Source organism: Porites lutea, chromosome 5 (assembly GCF_958299795.1).
Source record: "Porites lutea chromosome 5, jaPorLute2.1, whole genome shotgun sequence".
NCBI classification, from domain to species: Eukaryota; Metazoa; Cnidaria; class Anthozoa; order Scleractinia; family Poritidae; genus Porites; species Porites lutea.
Genome location: NC_133205.1, coordinates 28,748,073 through 28,769,103, shown reverse-complemented (window position 1 = coordinate 28,769,103; position 21,031 = coordinate 28,748,073). Strand labels below are relative to the sequence as shown.

Below are 21,031 nucleotides of genomic sequence, written 5' to 3'. Positions count from 1 at the left end.
CTAGCCGGCCCCTTCGCTTCTCTCCCTCTCCCGTCGGACGTCTGAGAATCAGGCTAGGTGAATCCACCTTATCTCGTTTTATGGCTTTTATGTTGGACGCATCTTCATGTCGATTCGCCTCGTTCCTACAATTGTAGCTCTTCAAAATATGTCTTTGACCCCACAGGATACGCAAAACCGCGGCATAAAGCGGTCTCCCTTGTCTAGATGGGATGTAGCGGTTCGTTTGATGCACCATGATCCAAGTGATCTTCAATCCTAATCTGCATTATCTCAAAGGAACGCACCCCTAGAGTACGAAATAACTCTTTTGATGCTTTTCTGTAAATTTTTTTGTTGTCCGGTGACAACTGCGATGTAAAATGACGAAGTTTTATATAGGTTGTTTAGATAGAGAAGGTGAACGGCAAGACGATAAATATTCCTACGTGGTTCCCTCTCTTAAGCTCCAACTTACCTTCCCAACTATTGAATAACTGGACGAGTTGAAATAATCACGAACAAACGTAGAGGGACACGAATCCAGTTTCCAAAGACATTTTCTCCAGCGTCACCGTTGTGTGGTATTGTAAGCTCCCTACCATTTCAAGAGTGACAAGTGAATGGCAGATTATGAAGACTTGTGAGGGTGTGGATGTGGAGAAAAAGATAGAATCCTTCACTTCCTCATAACTTGACCATGTTTACAAACGCAAAGGCTTACAACTTACAATGCAACAGAATTATGGGATCTGCCCAAGATTTTGCATCTTTTGTAATTGTTTTTCTTATCTTAGGTCATTTGTCACTGATGCCATAGCGACATCTTCTGGAGATGACTGTATACGAATTTTTCAACAGGTGATTCACAATCGAATTGTTCTACAGATTTTTGATGTTTGGTACCTCGCAATTTAAAAAGCTTTTATTTAAGTCCCTACACTAGCGAATCATTCCTTTGCTGAACCCACAGAAACGTTTCAACCTTTGATTCTTTTAACTACTGCCCAGGCAGCTTCTTGAGAAAGAAAAACGAAATAGTTCGATACAGAGTTATCTAGCAGACTAATTAATTACAGGTTGCTTTTTATTTATACATTTATCAAGGAGATAAATTGTTTATTTAATATTCATTAGGATCCTTCTGTTGGTGACAAAAATCAACCGACATTTCACCAAGTGGCTGTTCAAAGAAAGGTTTGCAGTAATTTCGTTTATATCCTGAGCATACTCCAGTCCAGCATCTATGACAACCTGACTAAATTACTCTATAATCGTTTTAATTAAGGTCTTACCCTTCTGGCCCCAGTTGTTCAAAAGGTGGATGGCGCTATCCACAGGATAAATCTCTATCCTCTGGATAGCGCAATTGGTTTTCCAAATACTTATCCACATGGATAGTGATTTATCCAGTGGATAGTCCTATCCATTTTTTCAACAACCGGGGCCAGGAAGTTTGCACGGTCCCCAGTTTTATCTGAAAAGCTCGCTATTTTGATCACTTGTCTTCAAAAGATAATTACGGATTGGCTGCATCTTCAGCAAAAAGGGGGCCGGGTAATTTCTTACAAATTTCCCTCTGGGTAACTCTGATATATAAGATTTAGAACAATTTTACATCTTCAATGTCTTACGTCAGCAGCATCGTCTTTTTGAACAAGTTTTTTTTCTCTGAACCAAGTTGACCAAGATCCTCGAAGGAGTCAGTCTTTCATTTTTTTAACTCGGCTTTGAAACGACTAGACGTAGCGTTTGGTTGTTTCCAATATTTAGTACCTCAGTACGATATATTATCTGTCTTTTGAATGACTAATTACAGAATAAAAGGTATAAACCGGATTCCTTTTTTCACCGCATACAGGCACATTCTCAAGACGTTAATGGCGTGAAATGGCATCCTAAAGAATCAGGTCTCTTAGCTTCATGTTCTGATGATGGTACAATCAACATGTGGAGATTTATACCAGAAGATTAAATGACGTTCAACTACAATTCTGATAAATACCGAATACCCTTGTGATCATAGATTCAAATACGAGATTGATAGATGAAGACCGTACGGAAAACAATAGCACGAGATCGGGGGCATACTCTGGCGACATTCTCTTGGAATGAGTTTTCATACTCTATGAAAGGACAAAGGAATTCAAAACCGTGACAATGAAATTTGAGCTTTTTAGCGGGGATTGTATTTGCAATTTTCGCAGGTCACTGCAAACATCTCCGTTAGAACTCCCAAATATAAGATCCCACGAAAGTTTCACGTCTCTGGGTTTTACATAATATAGTGAAGGAATTAATTAAAGTTTGGCGCCTGCACACGGTTTAGTAACCCTGTTCGACTAATGATCTTGACAGTTTTCTGCACTGACACTATACTAGTCTGGTGAGCAGCCGGGGGGGGGGGGGGGGGGGGGGTACGAGGTAAACGAGGTGTGCCAGGGTGGAGGATACGCACGAGGCGACGCGCACATCCTCCTCCCTCGCGGCCGTCGCTCCTATTTACGCCATATTCTTCTATGCATGTACCGTGCCTACGTTCGGGGAAAGATAAATGGGAAATGTTAGATGAATGCGTATTATTTTTGGAGCAGGATTTTATGGACATACAGTTGTAGAATAATTATATATAGCGCTATTTCAGAACTTTGTGATAGGGTTTAACTAAGTGCCAAATGAAAGTTATTAGGTATTGATTTCACTGTTCAAGTTATCAGCTTATAATCGGCTGTCAAAATAAGTAGTAGTATGACCTAAACTTGTGCCTTTTTCTGCTTTTTTGAAATCCTTGGTTTGTTTATCCAAAGCCTCTCAGAGTTTTTCCGGGATAGTAACCAGAGAGACTCTACTTACAACTTGTGACGAGCTTGTTCCTCTTTACCCCTGGATTTCTTCGGTGGACACTGATTCCATGTCCTCAGCAGCCTCTGCCTTGGCGCTTTCCCCTCTCGGAAAGCTGCTGACTCTTGCTTTCATGGTCTGGATTATGTGTTGAAAGATTTCGGTGGCAGTGTTGACTCGGAAACTCAGTCTTGGGTATTGCAGAGTTCAAGTTCTGTATTGACAGACCCCAACGGTGAGTCGAGACATTTGTGATTTTCGTTTATGAGGGGTGTAACAGCATCTGGTGATAGCCTGAAAGAAGACCAAGTTTACCTAATACGGTCGCGCCGTTAAGATCCGGTAATCAGCTATAATGGGTGAAATATTTATGCTCCTGAGGATGGCTTTAAAGGACTTGCACAGAAATTTAAGGACTTTTCAACGGAAAACGGAATTCCAGGACGAAAACATGCGCGATAAATGAAAATTATATGAAAAGGTTTCATCATCAACCAACAAATAGCACAACATGATCGCCAGAGGCAGTTGATTCGTGAGAGCAAACACCCTTCGCCAGTGGCAACATTAGTAAAGAAAAGGCTAATAGTTCGAAACGACGATGGGCATCCTAAGAATCGAAGGGAACCTCCGACCCAAAATAATTCCCTTCTTCCTTTAAAAGGCCTAAGAGAGGTACGGTTTGAGAGGTTCCACCCCCCCCCCCCCCCCTCCGCCTTTAAGCTATAGGAAGCATCCTACAACGTTTCATCTTGCTTAAAGTCCCTAATTAGCGATGGAAGTAATCGTTGGTCTGACGTGAGACTTAAGGGCTTTCATGTTTACAATGTACAGATTCCTCCAGCGATTTTAAGTCCTTGGCATTCCAATTGCCTGCAAATATTCAAATAAATTTTCGCTCAATTCTTACGCTTTTAGCGACATGCAGCGAAATAAGACGCTGAATAGATGTACTGGACCCTTAGGGTAGATTTCCACTGTTGCTATTTTCTCGCACACGATCATGCTTAACGACGAAGCCTCCAGAACACTATATATTTCATTCCTGCAGCTGTTGTTTGACTTTGTTGATGTTGCGTGGGTTGAAGCTCACAAGGGTGTTGCAAAGAGCTCAGAACGGAAAATCCACGAAGGCGTTTGGGTTTCTAAGTGCTCAGATAATCTGGTACTGAGGTGTCTTAGTACTCTACAAGAAAAAGGACTTTGCACGATCCTGGCACTGAAAGAACGAAAAACCTTGGCCAACCAAAGCCTGAACGCAATATTGGCAAAATAACTTTTCAAGTAGGCGGGGAGACTATTCACCCTTTGTCAGTATTAAAAGCGCCTGGCCCTACATACTTAAAAATTATGATGAGTAAGCATTTTAAATTCATAACATTTATTTCTTACTATTTTGACACAATTTTTTGATATCTTTCCATTTCTACTGCTACGACGACTTGAGACTCATTATTATCACATTTAATGAATTCAACTGACTATTTTAAAAATATTCATGACAAGTAATTTCATTCATCTTAACACGCTTTGAATGGAAGGACAAACCTATCTCCGGAATAACTACTCCTACTTACATCAATCATTTTTAAGCCATTCGTAATGATTGAATCTTTTATCTTTTCTTTTTTTTTAAGTTGTTACAATCAGTTGATTGAAGAATTAAGAATTAAATGCAGGTGACTTTTGTAATACAGTTATATTCTGTAAAAGTCATCAGTGCAAATTAAGCTTGTTGTAATCTTGTATATAATCTATTTAGGCTTTCTTATCATTTCTTCTTGTACTTTAGGGAATTTTAAAATAGTATAAATCTTTGTTTCCCATGGTCCTTTGAATACCAGCCTCGAGGCTGATTGGGCTACCTTGGTTACATAACATTACTTACTTACTTATAATATTATATTATCTATATTATATATAATATATATTATATTATATTATATATTATTTACTTACTAAAATTTAAAGGTAGAGAAGTTATGACGTCACAAACTAAATTTATGAAATTATTGAATTTTACGATCCATGTTGATTTTAGGAGGATTATATGGAGTCAGCATAGCATAGCTTTGCTTAATCTTACCCTAACTAGCTGATTTTTGGCACGATGGACAGCCTCCATCTTTCTGAATATCTCAGTCAATCCCATAATTTCTCCTGAATTTTCTCCAAATCGTTGTTATTTGGAATCCCGTAATTTCACTTATCGCTCAAGATATAGTTCTCGGTTTCTGATTGGCTCAAATCCCAAGGCTAATTCTTCATTACCACCCAGCGTTGACCAAATTTGGAAGACGTTTTGCGATGTGTGGAAAATGGCATCAATATAAGTAAAGCATAAATGTGAGAATAATGGACAGCAACTCAGATGCCCTGGAGTCGAGGTTGTCGTTGTTTCGGAAGAGCAGTACAAGAATGGCGGAATATTTCACACGTTTTGAACTGAAGACGAAATAGCCGAACAACTACCAAAAACAGCAAGAATGCCCTGACAACTCGACAGAAGATATTTACTATTTGGAGAATATCCGCAGAACTGATCATCCCTTTATCTCCTGAACTTGCAGAGAAACAGGCAAATGAAGAGGAAAACTTAACATCGATCGAGGTAAGCATGTTTTACCTTGTTTTTAAACCGGAAATCAATAACAAATGAAACAGTTATTGGATTCGACTTTCGTACGATCTGAAGAATCAGATCATACTCAGCCTCATTCAACAAAAGCTTAAAATTGAAATTTTTGTGACGTCACACTTCTATACTAACTTACTTTCTTTACCTATGCCCCACTTCCTTACCTCCTTGACAGAGATCAAACCCCTAAAAGCGAATCTCATAACAAGAGAATGTATCAGATAACTAAAGTCTACTCGTAAGTGCGATAATATGTATTCACACCTTTCCTGCATTACATTTCTTGGTACATTATTCATTCCTTATTGCTGTTCCTGTTTATTTTTACTGGTTAGAATATAATCTTTGGTATCTAGAGGCCAAGTAAACTAATGTTATCTAGTTGTGCCCTAGTTCCCATGAATATTGACGTACACACTAACTAAATCTAGTAACTACACTACATGTACTTTAAATAACAAATAATAGACTGAACAATTCTTGTAAGTAATAGAACAACTACAAACAGAACTAAATAAACTTAAAGAGAGAAAAAGAAAAAACAAAACAGAACTGGAAGAAGTGAAAGTGAATTAAAGTATTAAAGTATGGCCGACTTGAAAGGAGTGGATAATGTAGATAATAAATTTTATAAACTAAGCCCATAAGAAATATGTATGTCTATATATTCAGATTACTCCTGCCCTGTCAATTTTAGGCGGCATAATGAGCGTTTGAAATGTAAAGTAAAGGTTAAGTAAAATTTAGCTAAGGTTTCAGAGACACGTCAGCCATGACCGGAGCCACGTGGAAGTCGAGTGGAATTATGACAAATTGGAACAGCTTAGTTTATAGCAAAGTGCAATGGACCGTTGTTACAAATTTGGTTCATTACAAAGTACGATGGAATTATGACAAATTGCGACAGCTTAGTTTATTACAAAGTGCAATGAACAGTTGCTGAAAATTTTGACAGATTTGTTACAAAGTGCGACACGGTTTATTACAAATTGCGACAGGTATTACAAAATGCGATGATTATTAGAACTATGATTGGAAACGTACATGCATATTATTATACAATAAAGTTCTGAAGCACATTTCGACGGAATTATCTCTATTAACTGATCATTGATGAGTTTGACAAGTTACACACGAAAATAGGTTTTGAGTATTTTCTCATACCCCGTAAATCCTTTCCTTCAACCCCCACCCCCACATTTTGCACAAGTTCTTTTTTTCAAATGCTCTATGCATAAAATTACTTTTTTCACTAACAGGGCAAATAATCATTGACCGAGCCGAGAACGCCTAGGAACTAGGCTGTGTTATAGGGGGCCGACCTGCACCTATTCCAAATAAGGTTTGTGATTGACTGGGAAAACAATAGGGATGGTGACATAACAATGCCCTCATCCCTGAAAACAATAGGTAGTGCAGGTCATAGGGACCAATGGCTGAAATAAGAGGTTTGGATGCATGCAGGTCAACCGGGTGTTTTGCCGACTTCTGTGACCTGTGATCACTGCTAATCAAAAGTTTTACGCGAGGTACCTTAGCGAGCTTGAAGAGGAATAACAGCATTTTGTCTTTGCCGACGTGTAAATAATGACAGGAGAGCTTTCCTGTACTCGGGCATTCTTATTGTGTAAACCACGGGATCAACAAACGAGTTTGTATAAAATAGAAGCAGTAAAGACGTATTCAATCGCATTCTTTTTGTGTAAGAAAGTGATCGAATGCTATCAGTTGTATAATAAACAAAGGTAGCTACAGCAAATGGTAGCCACAACAGTAACGATACAATAGTCATGATGAGTAACGTGACAGTCAGTTTTCTTTGCCTACGTGCTGCACCATGGTGCTGAGGACGCGCCCCACAACAAATTTTGACAATAACTGAGGCGTAACAAGCACAGATAACAAAAAGACATAATAAGGAATATGATTGCCATAAATACTGATGGTGTGACCAATTTTTGCCGAAAAAAGTAAGCAACATAGTGGCAGTTGATATCATCCCAGCTAAAACCCAGAGCACACAAATTGTTACCCCGTAGACCCATTTTTTGATAACGCGATGCCTGAATGGACGAAATGTTGCATGCATCCGCTCTAACGAAATTACAGTTATGTTTGTAAGAGAGGTTAGAGGAAACCAATAGAAAAGAAACAAAGTTATCATGTACCCTTCCCAAGGTAACCTTACATTCACAGTTTTGCATCCAATGTCTGTAATAATTAAGAGATATATAGTAGAAAGTCCTCCGACCAACATGTCAGCTGCGGTCAAGTTTATAACCAAGTACATGCCACGAGTGCGAAGATTACTGCTTTTTATGAAAAGAATGATTGATAGAAGATTCACTGTTACTATAGCAACAGCCACGCCAAGGAATGCAGCAAACCAGATTATGCACTCGGATGAGGAAAACATCGTGGATTTTTCTTTTCGCTTCCCACCATTTAATTTTCGTCTTCTTTCAGGCTCGGCTACCTATGAAAAGAATTCGCTGAGTAAGCAAGGGTTGCTTATTTGGAAGAGGAAAGTTAAGAGGTGAAGTTTAAAGAATGACTTCAAATCCTCAAAGATCTGAAATGGAGATATGTACAAAGGGCGCTCACCTCAATCCTAATTAAGCTATTCCTTGATGTCGTCACAAAAATTGAATCAAAAGTCTTGCTTTCACCTTTGGAAAAAAAAAAAACAAAAGTAGCGCTTGAGGTTAGAGTAGGATGGATTTGTTGGGAGAAAATATGGGCAAAAAATTTTTACAACTTCGGTTTATACTGGAGCTAAATATTTTACTTATTAAAGGTAAACGTAAAATAAGTCGGCGCTCCTTTGTATGAATCACTAAGTCCGGCAGGAATTCAGTGTCACCTGTTGTAGCAGTGTCATGAAAATGATCACCATTAAACGTCCTCTAAGATCATCAGATATCAAGAGTGAGGTGAGAGAAAATATTGCATCTTAGCCTGAGAAAACAGCTGACATTAAGCGACGCTACCACTGGTTTCCCCGCCAGATGACGTCTGAGAAACGGGCGCAGAAATTCCATATGAAAATACACTCGAGCTTTGCTATTTTTGTTGACTGACTCCAATAAATGGGCTTTGTGTTAAATCGCTTCTACCCAACAAATAAGTGAAAACTTTACGACAACGATGATAAATGATTATAATTTTGTTTCTTAGTAACCACACTGGGGCTTGACGACGATTTTTTAGGAACTAACCTCTTTATTCATTGGTTAAACATTTTTTTTAGGAAGTACAGTCGGTGTTGAACAAAACCGTCAGCTAAGGGCGCCTCATGAGATCCCAGTAAAGCGCTTGCACTGGCCCGGTTTTTGAGATCTCGCCTCAATATCTTTCGTAAAATTGCGATCTGACTGAAAGATCAAGAAAAGACGGCCTATCCTGGGATCATGAAAAAATGAACATTCCATCTCCGTTACCAGGACGAACTTTTTTCAAGTATGCGTGCGACTGCCTTGAAAGAAAGCGAGTTCAGCACCATTGGGAACTGAAACTGGCAAAGGAAACCATAACTTTGCTAACGTCGTGCGCGCTTTACACCTTACTTTAAAGTGACCGGAAAACTACCTTTCCTTTATTTCAATTAGCCGTCGGCCGCTCCAGCAGAAGTCAAAACAGTTTTTACCTGGAAACGAAACATCGAGGGCTAATTATCTTTCCTCCATGCGGCCATGTAATATTCTCTACTTTCTACGTGAAACATCCCACATATGCAAATATCTCAAGATTCACAGATTGTCGTGAGCCATATGTATACTTCCACTTTCAATCGGCCTTCGACAAATCGACCCTTTTGATCGACAGTACACAGTGATTATTCTCCGCAGTCTGTCTCGCTCTCAATGCAGGCGTAGAAACTGCTACTAGTAATCGATGTTATTTGCTCTACTGTTTTAAGCTCTGTTTATCTAAAGCAATTTTACTGCACAACATATTCTGCCTGGGGGTTAACGGGGCTTAAATTTATCTTGAAGGTTTGAAGAGCCGGGGGCCAAGTCATCATATTATCTAATCTATCTTATTTTTCGTGCGGTTAACATAATGTTTCAAAATATTGTTGCTGATGAATGCCTGGTGCTAACTTATAAACTTCCTTATTCAATCAGCCCTCCTCCTCGAAAAATCGACCCTTTTTGATCGACACCTACAAGGGGGCGATTGTATTTCTCAGCAGCCTACCATTCGGGGACCCATGCAGCCTAAAGCTGTACTAGTACTGAGTAAATGATGTTCTTCGTTGTACTATGTTGCACCTTCTGTTCAACATACAAGTAAATTTAACAAACAATTTCACTGAATGAATAATGTGTATTGGTAGACCTTTCACTCCCAGAAGTCGCCGAAGTCAATTCGACAAGAATTCCGAACCTTCATTCAGTTGTAAAAGGAACAAATCGTAACAAGTTAAAATTCTGCTGAAAGAAATTCATTTGAATGGTCACCACCGTATATGTCATAAGCTTGCAAACTCAAAAGTTAGAACCACCATATAAGATCCCATTATTAACTCCGGGAGTGAGACACGTCTCTCGTTGATCAATCAAACAGTGTTAGAGTTTTTGCGGTAACAAAAGAATTCTCCAAATACAATGTAGCAGCTTCAAAGTCCACTGTCTTCTAGATGCGAATCTAAGCACCTCTTTAAATTCACCCGTTAAACTGTTCAGCAACTTCACGATTAGAGAACTCTGCTACCTACTGGAAGAGTTTTGAGTTTTCTTAGTTTTATCGTAATTGTTTGCACCATTACACTTAAATTATACCGCGCAGCTAATACATATAGTTTTTTCACCGAGTTCTTTGCTTACTGGGGTCCTTTCTTACCTTTTTGACAAGTACTGTCCTGGTTGACTGATCTGGAAAAGAGCGGAGTGCAAGGACGTCTGTGCTTAATTCAGACACTGATCGCCTCAAATAATGGCCTCTTGATATAGACGAGATACCGGTTTGCTGAAAAGTGTTCAAATATAATATCCTTTGCTCAGTTCCAGGGTCTGGTGCCCTTTTCTTCATTTGCCACCTTTTTAATAAGCAGCTCGAAAGTATGAAGCTAAGTTTTTGTTGTAGACAGTTTCAGCGCCGTGTTATTACATGAACAAATGTTAACTATGAACTGCTGTTATACTCATCGTTATCTGACCCAACAAATCGAGAACACAGGTGCAAGTTAGAGGAACGGGACACTGTCAATGTCAACATTGAGATAGCTATAACGAGTTAAAATTAATGGAAGAAGCCCATAGGCCCACAGGCGTCTTTATCTTATGAATTAATATTAATATCTTATAATAAAGTAGTTTCAACGCCACAGCTAATTAAAACATTTAAAATTGCAAAGTACTGTTTGTTGTGTTTAAAAAAAAAAAGTGTGGCCGGGCAAAATGGCTACTTCTTATATTGGAGAAACAGCTCAGCTGGTTCTCCAATTTTGTTGTTGTTCTTGTTGTTGTTGTTGTTGTTTTGACAGATAAAACAACTGAAACAACATTATTTGCATCTAGTAATTTACAGATGATAATAATTTGCAAAAAAAAAAATTTTTAAGTATAGATCCGGCAACTTGATCAGTTTCATTGGTTTATAATAGTGGCTCTGTTGTTCGGTTTTTGAAAGCTATCTTGTTCAGTAGCGTTTTTTTGCATGCATTAGTGCGTGTACTTATAATCACTCAAATGCGGATTTTTAGTCATCAAGGCTTTCTTTAATGAGCATGTGTTCTAGAGAAAAAATAGAAATTTACCAGGACATTTGATGGCAAATACTCACGGAAAAGACAGGTATTTGTTAGACTATGCAGTAGCACCAGTTTGATGAAAATGAAAATTTTTGACCAAAGATAGCGGGCACCTTGGTCACGCGTCGCTGAAATTGGGTGGCCATTTAAAATGACACCATATCTATTTGGCAGTTAACAATACTGCTCCCTTATTTTACAGTCTTGTCAGTCCTAATGGACAAGAAATGTTAACATGCGTTTATCTGGTCACATTAAAAAGAGGCGACTTTTTAAAACATTTAGCTGTAAAAAATTGCGTCAATTTGACTACCTCGTTTACTTAATGTTATTCATCAAAGAACTTAAGCCTACTCAGAGTGACTCCTGTGAGCACTTGCTTTTATTGTATATTTATAGATCATAATCATACTGTATTCTTTTACCTGATAATGAAGCTAGATCCCAATTCACTTCCTCTAGAAAAAAAAATTGATTTTATTTTAATTTTGCTTTTTGCACTAGGATTTTTTTTTTAACAAAGCTAGTAATTCATCACAGGAGCCCATAACCCAGAGCGAACGACTCCCATACTAGACCAATTGTCAAGAAGTTTTTACGGACTAGTTTATTTTTAGGCACAATTTAGGACACCTTTTTCCTGCGAGAATAGAACCTCCACCATGTCTATGGGTGCATACGAAGTATAAGATATCACAAAGGAAAACTAAACTTTATTAAAGGGCAAAAAATATCACTTTTAGGTCTGTAGGTTTTACTTTATGGTTTGTGGAATTTAAAAGATATTCAAATTTGCACCAAAACCGTTCTAAATATAAACTGGTCCGTGAAAAGGCCGTGACAAGAGTGCATGGAAGTTGCTCGCTCCGGTTCATCACACATGATCGACTTTCCTTTAAATTATTTAAGTCAATGAAATCTGGAAAACGACCTGCGCTATAACTTTTAATTTTCTGAGAATTATGAGAAGCTTCAAATAATTTATATTTACATGGTTCATTAGTTCAAATTCATACATTGTGTACATTTCCAGTAATTGTTAATTTTAGGCATCCTCTCTTCCATCGAGAAAATGAGTGAACAATGGCAGTAATTTTAAGTATTCTCTTTTCCTTCATTAAAATGCGTGTAATTATAACAGTTAAAACCGTTGAAAAACAAATAAAGATGTAACAAGAAATTTGCACGATAACAATTTTTATGTTAGAAAAATGTTTAAAAATCGGTCCTTCACATTTCACAATGTCAAGTTATTTGATCCAATTCTTAAAACTCAGTTGAAACCAAAATGGCATAAAACAAGAAGCTAAATATTTATTTGAAAATTAAAATTATATGAAGGGGTATGATTTAGAAGCAGGTGAACTCTAATGAAGAGATTCGAAAACTGTTTCAAAAACAAACAAAATGTTAAAAGAGCTTTTTATGGGGAAACCGCCAGCTTCTTTTAAAGACGATTTTTTTTTACTGCTCTCTTATATTTACATTATCAAGGCGGTGGTACCTCCTTAATATAATTACCAAAAATCCCACCTGCTTAACTCAAAATAACCCTCGGACGTACATGCAAAGTCATACCCCAGCCTACCCCTACCGTGGTACAAGGGGGGGGGGGGGTGATGGGACCCCTCCCTAGAGGTTTTGATATGTTGCAGTATTTCGGAAAGATTTTACCTTCAGTGGAAAGCCTTTGATATTCTCGGATAAGATGAGGTATATTTTATGGGTGGTCAAACTGCTGGAGACCTGTGACGTCACCAAACATGGTCGCCATCGTGGATTTTACCAAGAATAAGTAATCAGGTAAAAACGGGGAGAGTTGGTAATTGTTTGTGCTTGAAATGTGAAATGACACATGCTTCTTTTTATCCCCAAGCTTTACTTTTATCGTTGAAAGAAGTTGAAAAACATAGGTTTTTATTCAAAAATTGACCACCTGCTACTTATGACGTCATAACTTGTAACCATAGTAACTGATCATCACTAAACTTGTCTCTCCATGTACGTCCGAGGGTGTTACTGACGGACGTAAGTCGTCTCTGATGGCTATAAGACACTTAGCACCGACCCCTCGAGCTGTTTACTTTATAAAAATAATTTTCTTTCCTAAATTTCGCCTTTAAAAAATCCTGAGTTGTCCAGTCAAAAAAGAACAAGGCGAGCAATATAAAAATTACAAAGTATTGGCTTCGTCAAAACATAATCTCTTACAATACCAGGCAAAATTGCACTCGAAATCATGTTAAGTAATCGATCCCCAGAAGATGATAACTGGGCTACTTTATCGAAAATGATTGGCTAAACGTTCGAATGAACTAGCTACGGACATGATCGGAAAATTCAGGGTACAAATTAAATAAATGCCGCACGCAGGTCAAGCTAGTCTACGTTGCAGTCGTCTAATGCGTTTTAACAATGGGTAGAAATTGCAACAAATAATTAAATGTTAGTCTTAATAGTAACCTGAGAATTACGGGATATCCCATGTTAAAATAAAATAAGATAAAAATTGTCTAAAATAAATATAACAGTTATTTTGCAGAAATTGTAGACGAAAGGTCAGGATAAGGCTAAAATATATATCAAACCATGCTATGCTCCCTAGACAAGATTTTGTTGAAAACATTAATGAAGCATATTTTACGACAAGAAAGGTAACTACGGAAGCTTATTAAAATAGGACATGAGTTGTTTTACATCGAATTCATGACAGGAAAAGGTTTAGGTTAATTACTTTTTTAATTTAGTGGCCATTCTTTATAAGACCTATTATTACATCCCCCAAAACACCCTCCCAGACCCTAAGTTTACTAATCAAATAGTACATGAAAACTTAAGAGTGTCCCTTTAATTTTAATCATGCCGGAACTGAGTTAGACATAAGTAAATTTCAACTGAAACTTTCATTGCTCGCATTTTTATTGTTCAACAAGAAAAATAATTAAGGGGTCAATTGTGGTCCCCTCGGGTTTTAGTTATATCACTTCCTAGCAGTTGGTTTCTACAGATTCGACAGTGCATTAGCCATTTTCGGGTAAAGAGGGTTTTCATATGACGTCACGTCGGCCAAATTGATGTGCCAAAACGGCGGCCGTATAGGTGTTCCAGTAAAAGCTTTCTTTTGTTCCAATAAATTTACATAGCCTGTTAGCCAGGTGAGTGAAAATACTCCATAGCTTAATATCCTTAGAATCATATAACAGAGACCGTTAAAGAACGAACATTGGCGACGCATTACAGGTGTTAAAAAACTGTCGACCATTGGGAGACAGTCCGAGGCAGCCAAGATGAATTTCAGTAATTCCTCAGCCAACAAGGATGCTGCCGCTAGTTGTCGCCTGACGAAAAAGCAAGACAGCCAGTTATCGCGATGAATTTAGGATCATGTCCCGTTATCATCTTCATGAACACGTTAGTTATCTTTGCGATAAAAACTCGGCGATCATTGCAGACTAACTACAACATACTACTGGCCTGTTTGGCGGCAACAGACATGATAGTCGGCTTGGTTTCACAACCACTATTCATCGCACAAGAAATTTACTCTCTCTCAGGTGCATCGCTTGCGGATTATTGCTACTTTTACAAAACGGCAGTCTTCTTCTATATTTTTCCAAGTGTTGAATCGTAGCTGATGTTAGCTTTACTGAGTATCGAGCGTTATATAGCTATGAAGTTCTCACTTAGATATTCTAGCCTAGTGACCACACCTAGATTAACGATTGTTGTATTTTGTAGTTGGATTATTTCAGTTATTCCTGTAATTTTTCATCCAATACCAGTCACACGTTTACTTGCCAAATGGTTTATTTATGTAACCGTCATGCCAGCTATTCTGATTATCGTATACTGTCATACAACAGTATATTTTGTTTCACGCCAACATATGAATCGGATAAAAACAGAACAGCTTCCAAGCGAAGGGAAGACTAAATTCTTAGAGGAAAGGAAAGCCTTTAAAACCACAAGTATAATTATCGCCCTCGTGTTCCTTTCGTACGTGCCAATACTTACGTACGGGATATTGAAAGATATCTTGCGCGATATAGTTTTGTCTTGTGTTTTTCTAAACTCGCTTCTTAATCCGTTTGTTTACTGCTGGAGAAAGAAAGATCTCCGTAAAGTTATAGTGGAACTGCTTAGCATCAGACAAAATGGAAGGGGATAATAACAACAAAGACGCTTTTCAGTTGTACTGGCTGCCTACTTTAACTTTGGAACACTATGATAGACGCTTTTTGTAGTTAATTCTGCTTTTCATGTTCATTTGTATTTGTTCTTAAGATCAGGGGCACCCGACAACTTTTTAACTGCCTAGAAATTTCTAAAGCTCGAGAAAGGCTCGCCGTTCCGTTCGTCTAATACTACTGATGATGTCCCTTAACCTCCTGGCACTACCGTTTTTCTCAGATTTTATTACCAAGACTATTGGGATTATTCTTGAAAAACTCCCCCTAAACATTTTAGCATGAAGACAAAAAACGTCCCATGGAATTTTCAAACGAAAGTCAGATAGCTGATCCATGTCCTGTAACTTTCGACTGGACCCATCAGGGTAGCTAACAGTTTCGGATGAGACGGAAATGCCACCTTAAACTTTCGAGACAGCCAAAGTTCACTTCCGAGCCAATACTGGAGTGACTCTTAGGGAAGCTCCAAATTAACCAAACTGACTTCTAAAGCGTAAAAAAACCATTTGAGACGCTACTGACGTATTTAGAAACATTCGGTCTTTGGGTTCCCCTGATATAATGTTACTAAGAATATAATGGAGTGTCTGAGTGGGAGTACCAGAGTCAATAAAAAAAAAACACTAAGTGTTAAGGTGTTTCGATACAGTTTTTCAGAGGCCATACCGATATTTTTCAATCGCCTTAAAAGTGGTTTTTTCCTTGTCAGATCGCTATAAAATTTTTACCATTAACTGGCTATGGATTGAGATTTGTGAAAATGTAGTTTTAAATAAAATCGATATTACTATGACAACAATAAACAAAAAACTTTGAAATTGATAAAAGCCAAATTTTGTGTGATCTAGACCTGCTACTGAAAATCCAACACTAGGAACTTAAAGTTTGGTGTTTAGCAAACAATCTCCGAAAGAAGTAAAAAATTCTGTATGTTTGAATTCGACTAAACCGAAAATATATTTCAAACCTTAAATTTTCAATAGCGGTGATAGATTATTTAATGAAAACGTTATAAATGACTCAAATTATTCTTAAGTAGCGTAAGAATGATGCTTAATATCATATTTTGATGCTAGGAAATTTTGGTGCACTTTCGTTCATGCGATCTTGAAATCTAACCCGTTTTCTCACCACCTGTATAAGTGCAACTTCATTCAGAATTTGGACTTTTAGCGCTTTCTTGTATATCTCCAAAACGACTCGAACGAATTTTTTTTAAAATCTCTTCACATAATGTTCATAATGTATATAAAAATGTCTGTAACTTTCATTAAGATTGATTCACTGCAACACCTTGAAATTTCAAGAGAAACCTATCCTACGAACCAGTCAAAAATCTGCGTTACAATATTCACTGTTTTGACGTTATGCTAATTTTTCCAAATTAATGCGGACAATACATATATCCATGACTAGTACATTTCAGTGTGAGTATTGTCAATGTTTTACATTCAAAAGATGCGATAAATTCAAACTAAAATGTACTAGTCATGGAGGTATGTATAGTGCGCATTATTTTAGAAAAATTAGCATAACGTCAAAACAGTGAATGTTGTAACGCAGATTTTTGTCCGGTTCGTAGGATAAGTTTGTCCTGAAATTTCAAGGTACTGCAGTGAATCAATCTTAATGAAAGTTTCAGACATTTTTATATACATTATGAACATTATGTGAAGAGATTTTAAAAAAAATTCGTTCGAGTCGTTTTGGAGATATACAAGAAAGCGCTAAAAGTCCAAATTCTGAATGAAGTTACACTTATACAGGTGGTGAGAAAACGGGTTAGATTTCAAGATCGCATGAACGAAAGTGCACCAAAATTTCCTAGCATCAAAATATGATATCAAGCATCATTCTTATGCTACTTAAGAATAATTTGAGTCATTTATAACGTTTTTATTAAATAACCTATCACGGCTATTGAAAGTTTAAGGTTTGAAATATATTTTCGTTTTAGTCGAATTCAAACATACAGAATTTTTTACTTCTTACGGATATTGTTTGCTAAACACCAAACTTTAAGTTCCTAGTGTTGGATTTTCAGTAGCAGGTCTAGATCACACAAAATTTGGCTTTTATCAATTTCAAAGTTTTTTGTTTATTGTTGTCATAGTAATATCGATTTTATTTAAAACTACATTTTCACATATTTCAATCCATAGCCAATTACTGGTAAAAATTTTATAGCGATCGGACAAGGAAAAAATCACTTTTAAGGCGATTGAAAAATATCGGTATGGCCTCTGAAAAACTGTATCGAAACACCTTAAAACACTTAATGTTTTGGCTTTGTAACATATATGAAACAGTTAAATTTTGCGCATTTTAACACTAACAAGTAACAAAATTTCACTGAAACAGTATTTTTTTTAGAAAGCAGAGAAAAAAATAAAAACGTTAGAAAGCAGAGAAAGAAATAAAAACGGCTCCAAAAAGGCCAATATTATTTTGATTAGTATATCAAGGGGTTTTCGGCCATTTCCCAACAATTCCCGATAATTTCAGAAGATTTCCAAAGACTGCGCAAGATTGCCGAAGACGGTAGATGTCCGGAGACTGCCACAGCCCCTTTGAGCTTTTATTACCGATTTCTCAGGAGCAGCTGACAATGCTAAAAGACTAGGGGCTTTTCACGAAAAACCCTCCAAACACTTAACATTATTTTTTCCCGGAAAAGTAAACAACCAAAAAAACACCAACAATAAAACGCTTAAAATTATAGGCAAATATCACTTAACAGTAAACCCCATTCAGACCCTTATAAAACGATGTTGATTCAGCACATGAGACTGAATATGATGGTGATCATCTACTCTCCTCTCTTGATTTACAGCGATCGGTGTAACACTAACTTCGTGATCGATGTAAAATATGACATACGAAAAATTTCTACTTCGTGTAAAAGGCATGCCCCACAAAACATCTATTTATCTCGGTTAGTTTCAAAACAGGTGGTTTTTTGGAGTGCTTTTCGTTTGTGGTACGTGAAGTAGGAAACAAAGCCGCGCGAAAGCTAAACTGAGGTCAAACGAGGAAACAGTGATGAAGGGAGCGAGGAGGAAAAGTAGAGATTGAGTCCGATCTGTTAACTTGGAGTCTCATTATTGTTTGGTGGAATAAATTAACGCCAGTGATGTCACGGCCTATGTTCTTAAATACAAAATCATGCTACAGCTGAAGGAAAAATCTTCACAAGCATGTGGAGGTCAGTGTTATTAGAATAATGTACCTGTGCCTGCAAGTCAGCACCTTAGTAGTATAGGGTGCACTGGTAAGTCCCATCTTTTAAGTTGGAATCTCATCATTCTTGGGTAGAATAAATTAGTGCCATTTTCACGGCCTGTTTTCTTTAAAACAAAATCAAGCTAAATTAAAAGCAGGATGAAAAGTCGTCACAAACATCTGTGGTGGTTAGTGTTAGTAGAATAGTTTGCCCGCGTTCTCCTTAATACTATTTGCACGGAAAGAAATACAACTTGCATAACTAGGTTGCAGGTCAACGACAAACGAGTTGAAGCGAACCTTATCCCTGAAATGAAGTATCCTACCTCGCTCTGATAAGCCTGTCAAGGAACATTCCATTATTGGAGGAGTACCCGTTGCGTGCTATACTACTCTCTTTCATTGTTAAAAGGAAACCAACAGCAAAGCTTTCTTTTGTTTTTAATATTCAAGCGCGGCCTACTGTGCTTAGGCGTGAGTGGTGATGTCTATACTCTCACCCTCTCAACCAATGCCCCCCCATGACAACGCGGCGTCAGTTTCCGGCTTCGCACGGTCAACAAAACGCCGCTCGGATTCCAGGATTAATCTTGCCGAAAACGCTAAATCTTATTAAAACAGGATGATGTGGAAGGAATGGCCACCACAGGCAGACGTAACCGTACGAGACAAGAATCGCTCAGAGAGAGTGCTCTATAGTTAGTAATTATGAGTCTAGCATAACTGTCTAGGGTTTCTCTGTCTACAATTTGTGAGTGAAAAGCTCCCGGCGAAGAAGCAGTATGTGATGTGTTTGGTATTCCATACCGATTCCACTAAAGACATATTCGCCTTGTAAGTTAATTTTGTGTCATGGGTAACCCCTTATCTTGATTTTAGATTTTAGCATCGTGCAGCTACGACGATACAATAAAACTTTACAAAGAAGATAACGATGACTGGTAAGTTATTTCTTTACCGATAATATTTTTCGAAAGATTAAATTGTCACAACACGTACAGGATATACTTATTTTTTGTCCGTTTTTTAACTGTTACCCGAGCATTTTGCGTCTCGCAAGATAGGAAACATATTGGCCACCCTGAAGACATGGCCAACTTAATGCCCTCTTGACAAAGTGACCGTTAAGCATAGGCGAAGACGATAAAAAGATAACTTGTTCGGACCATGGGTTTGACAGTAATTATGGGAAATGTTTTTCGAGACTTTGGTAAGTGAGCACATAACAAAGGATGGCCTCGTAATGTAGGGGTTTGACTGTATCTTCAGTTTACTGAATTGTCCCAAAATTTTCAGCGGTTTCACCGCAAATATATTTTTGAAGATTTGACTTCATTTCCGTGATTCATAAGAGGGTTGTCAAAAGAAAGTTGTGATCGGTTTCTTGTTAATTAAGCATGTGGTCTGAGGTTTGATGATAGTGACGATGATAACTACGAGGGTATATTAAAGAGCACTGATAACGTTACGTTGTGTGTTCTTTTAATTTGCAGGTCTTGTTTTGATACTTTAGAAGGTCACGAGTCTACAGTGTGGGCTATTAGTTTTGACAAAACTGGTGACAGAATGGGTTGGTACCACTGAGGTTTCTGTTAGTTATCCCAGCTACACGTTTTGATATGTGGAATACTGCCTTAGAATTGCTGTGATTACATTTATTTCCACCCTTTTTCTGGAAGGATATAAACAACAGCTTATGACAGAAATTATTTTAACAAACAACAGCTGTCACTCAATCTACCTTTGGGGTTCTTAATGTAAATTTTCATATTGTTTTTAAGTTAAACATCTTGATAAGTCAGTTCCCTCGAAAAAAGAGTACACGTTTAAGCTTTTAGACTCTTTTTTTTTTTCGCACTTAACCTAAATCACATGTAGTCCTACGCCTTAACTATCGTTTTTGTTATTGTTAGATGTAACTAGGAAGTCTAAAAATACTATATAAAAGGGAATTACGTCCTTAGGTGAAAATTCCTTGAATGTTGTATTAAGGACAAATATATATTTCAACATCCATTTGTTTACCGCTCATTTATTGCAACAATCTCACCAGGAAGTGACCAGACAGGCTTGATAGGATCCGCATTTTAATCTTTTTGGTTTATTTCCTTTCCTTTTTTTCAGTTCCGTGTAGTGATGATCAAACTCTAAGAATATGGCAGTGTTATGAACCTGGAAATGAAGAAGGTATTTGTTTAATTCTAGTACACGACGTGGTTGGATTGAGCTCATAAGTGCAAATTTGCTTCAACCGTTTCCGGCTTTTTCTGCAGAGGAATTCCTCGTGCTCTCGCACTCTTGTGTTCAATTCCCTACACTATCTTATTCGCCATCGGCCTTGTTATCCATGATATCGAGCGAAAAATCTTTCGGAACAAAGGAAATGCAGTCGCAGCAAGTTGCGTT

General features: G+C 37.6%; 1 protein-coding gene and 1 long non-coding RNA gene across 2 annotated transcripts in view; one reads left to right on the top strand and one right to left on the bottom strand.

Moving 5' to 3' along the window:
• Positions 1 to 2,232, top strand: part of LOC140937144 (probable cytosolic iron-sulfur protein assembly protein CIAO1 homolog) — a 29,896-nt gene extending 27,664 nt beyond the window's left edge. Inside the window, exons 11-13 of the mRNA XM_073386677.1 lie at positions 777 to 840; positions 1,117 to 1,176; positions 1,841 to 2,232. Of these exons, the coding sequence (XP_073242778.1) occupies positions 777 to 840; positions 1,117 to 1,176; positions 1,841 to 1,954 (238 nt within the window). The 3' untranslated portion in view covers positions 1,955 to 2,232. The remainder of the gene's footprint in view (positions 1 to 776; positions 841 to 1,116; positions 1,177 to 1,840) is intronic.
• Positions 2,233 to 7,806: 5,574 nt separating this feature from the next.
• On the bottom strand, positions 7,807 to 10,712 carry LOC140937146 (uncharacterized). Its single transcript, XR_012165438.1, has 3 exons — positions 10,304 to 10,712; positions 8,063 to 8,127; positions 7,807 to 7,934 (listed from the first exon to the last, which is right to left on the bottom strand). It is a non-coding gene; the product is annotated as an uncharacterized lncRNA (long non-coding RNA).
• Between the last annotated feature and the right edge of the window lie 10,319 nt (positions 10,713 to 21,031).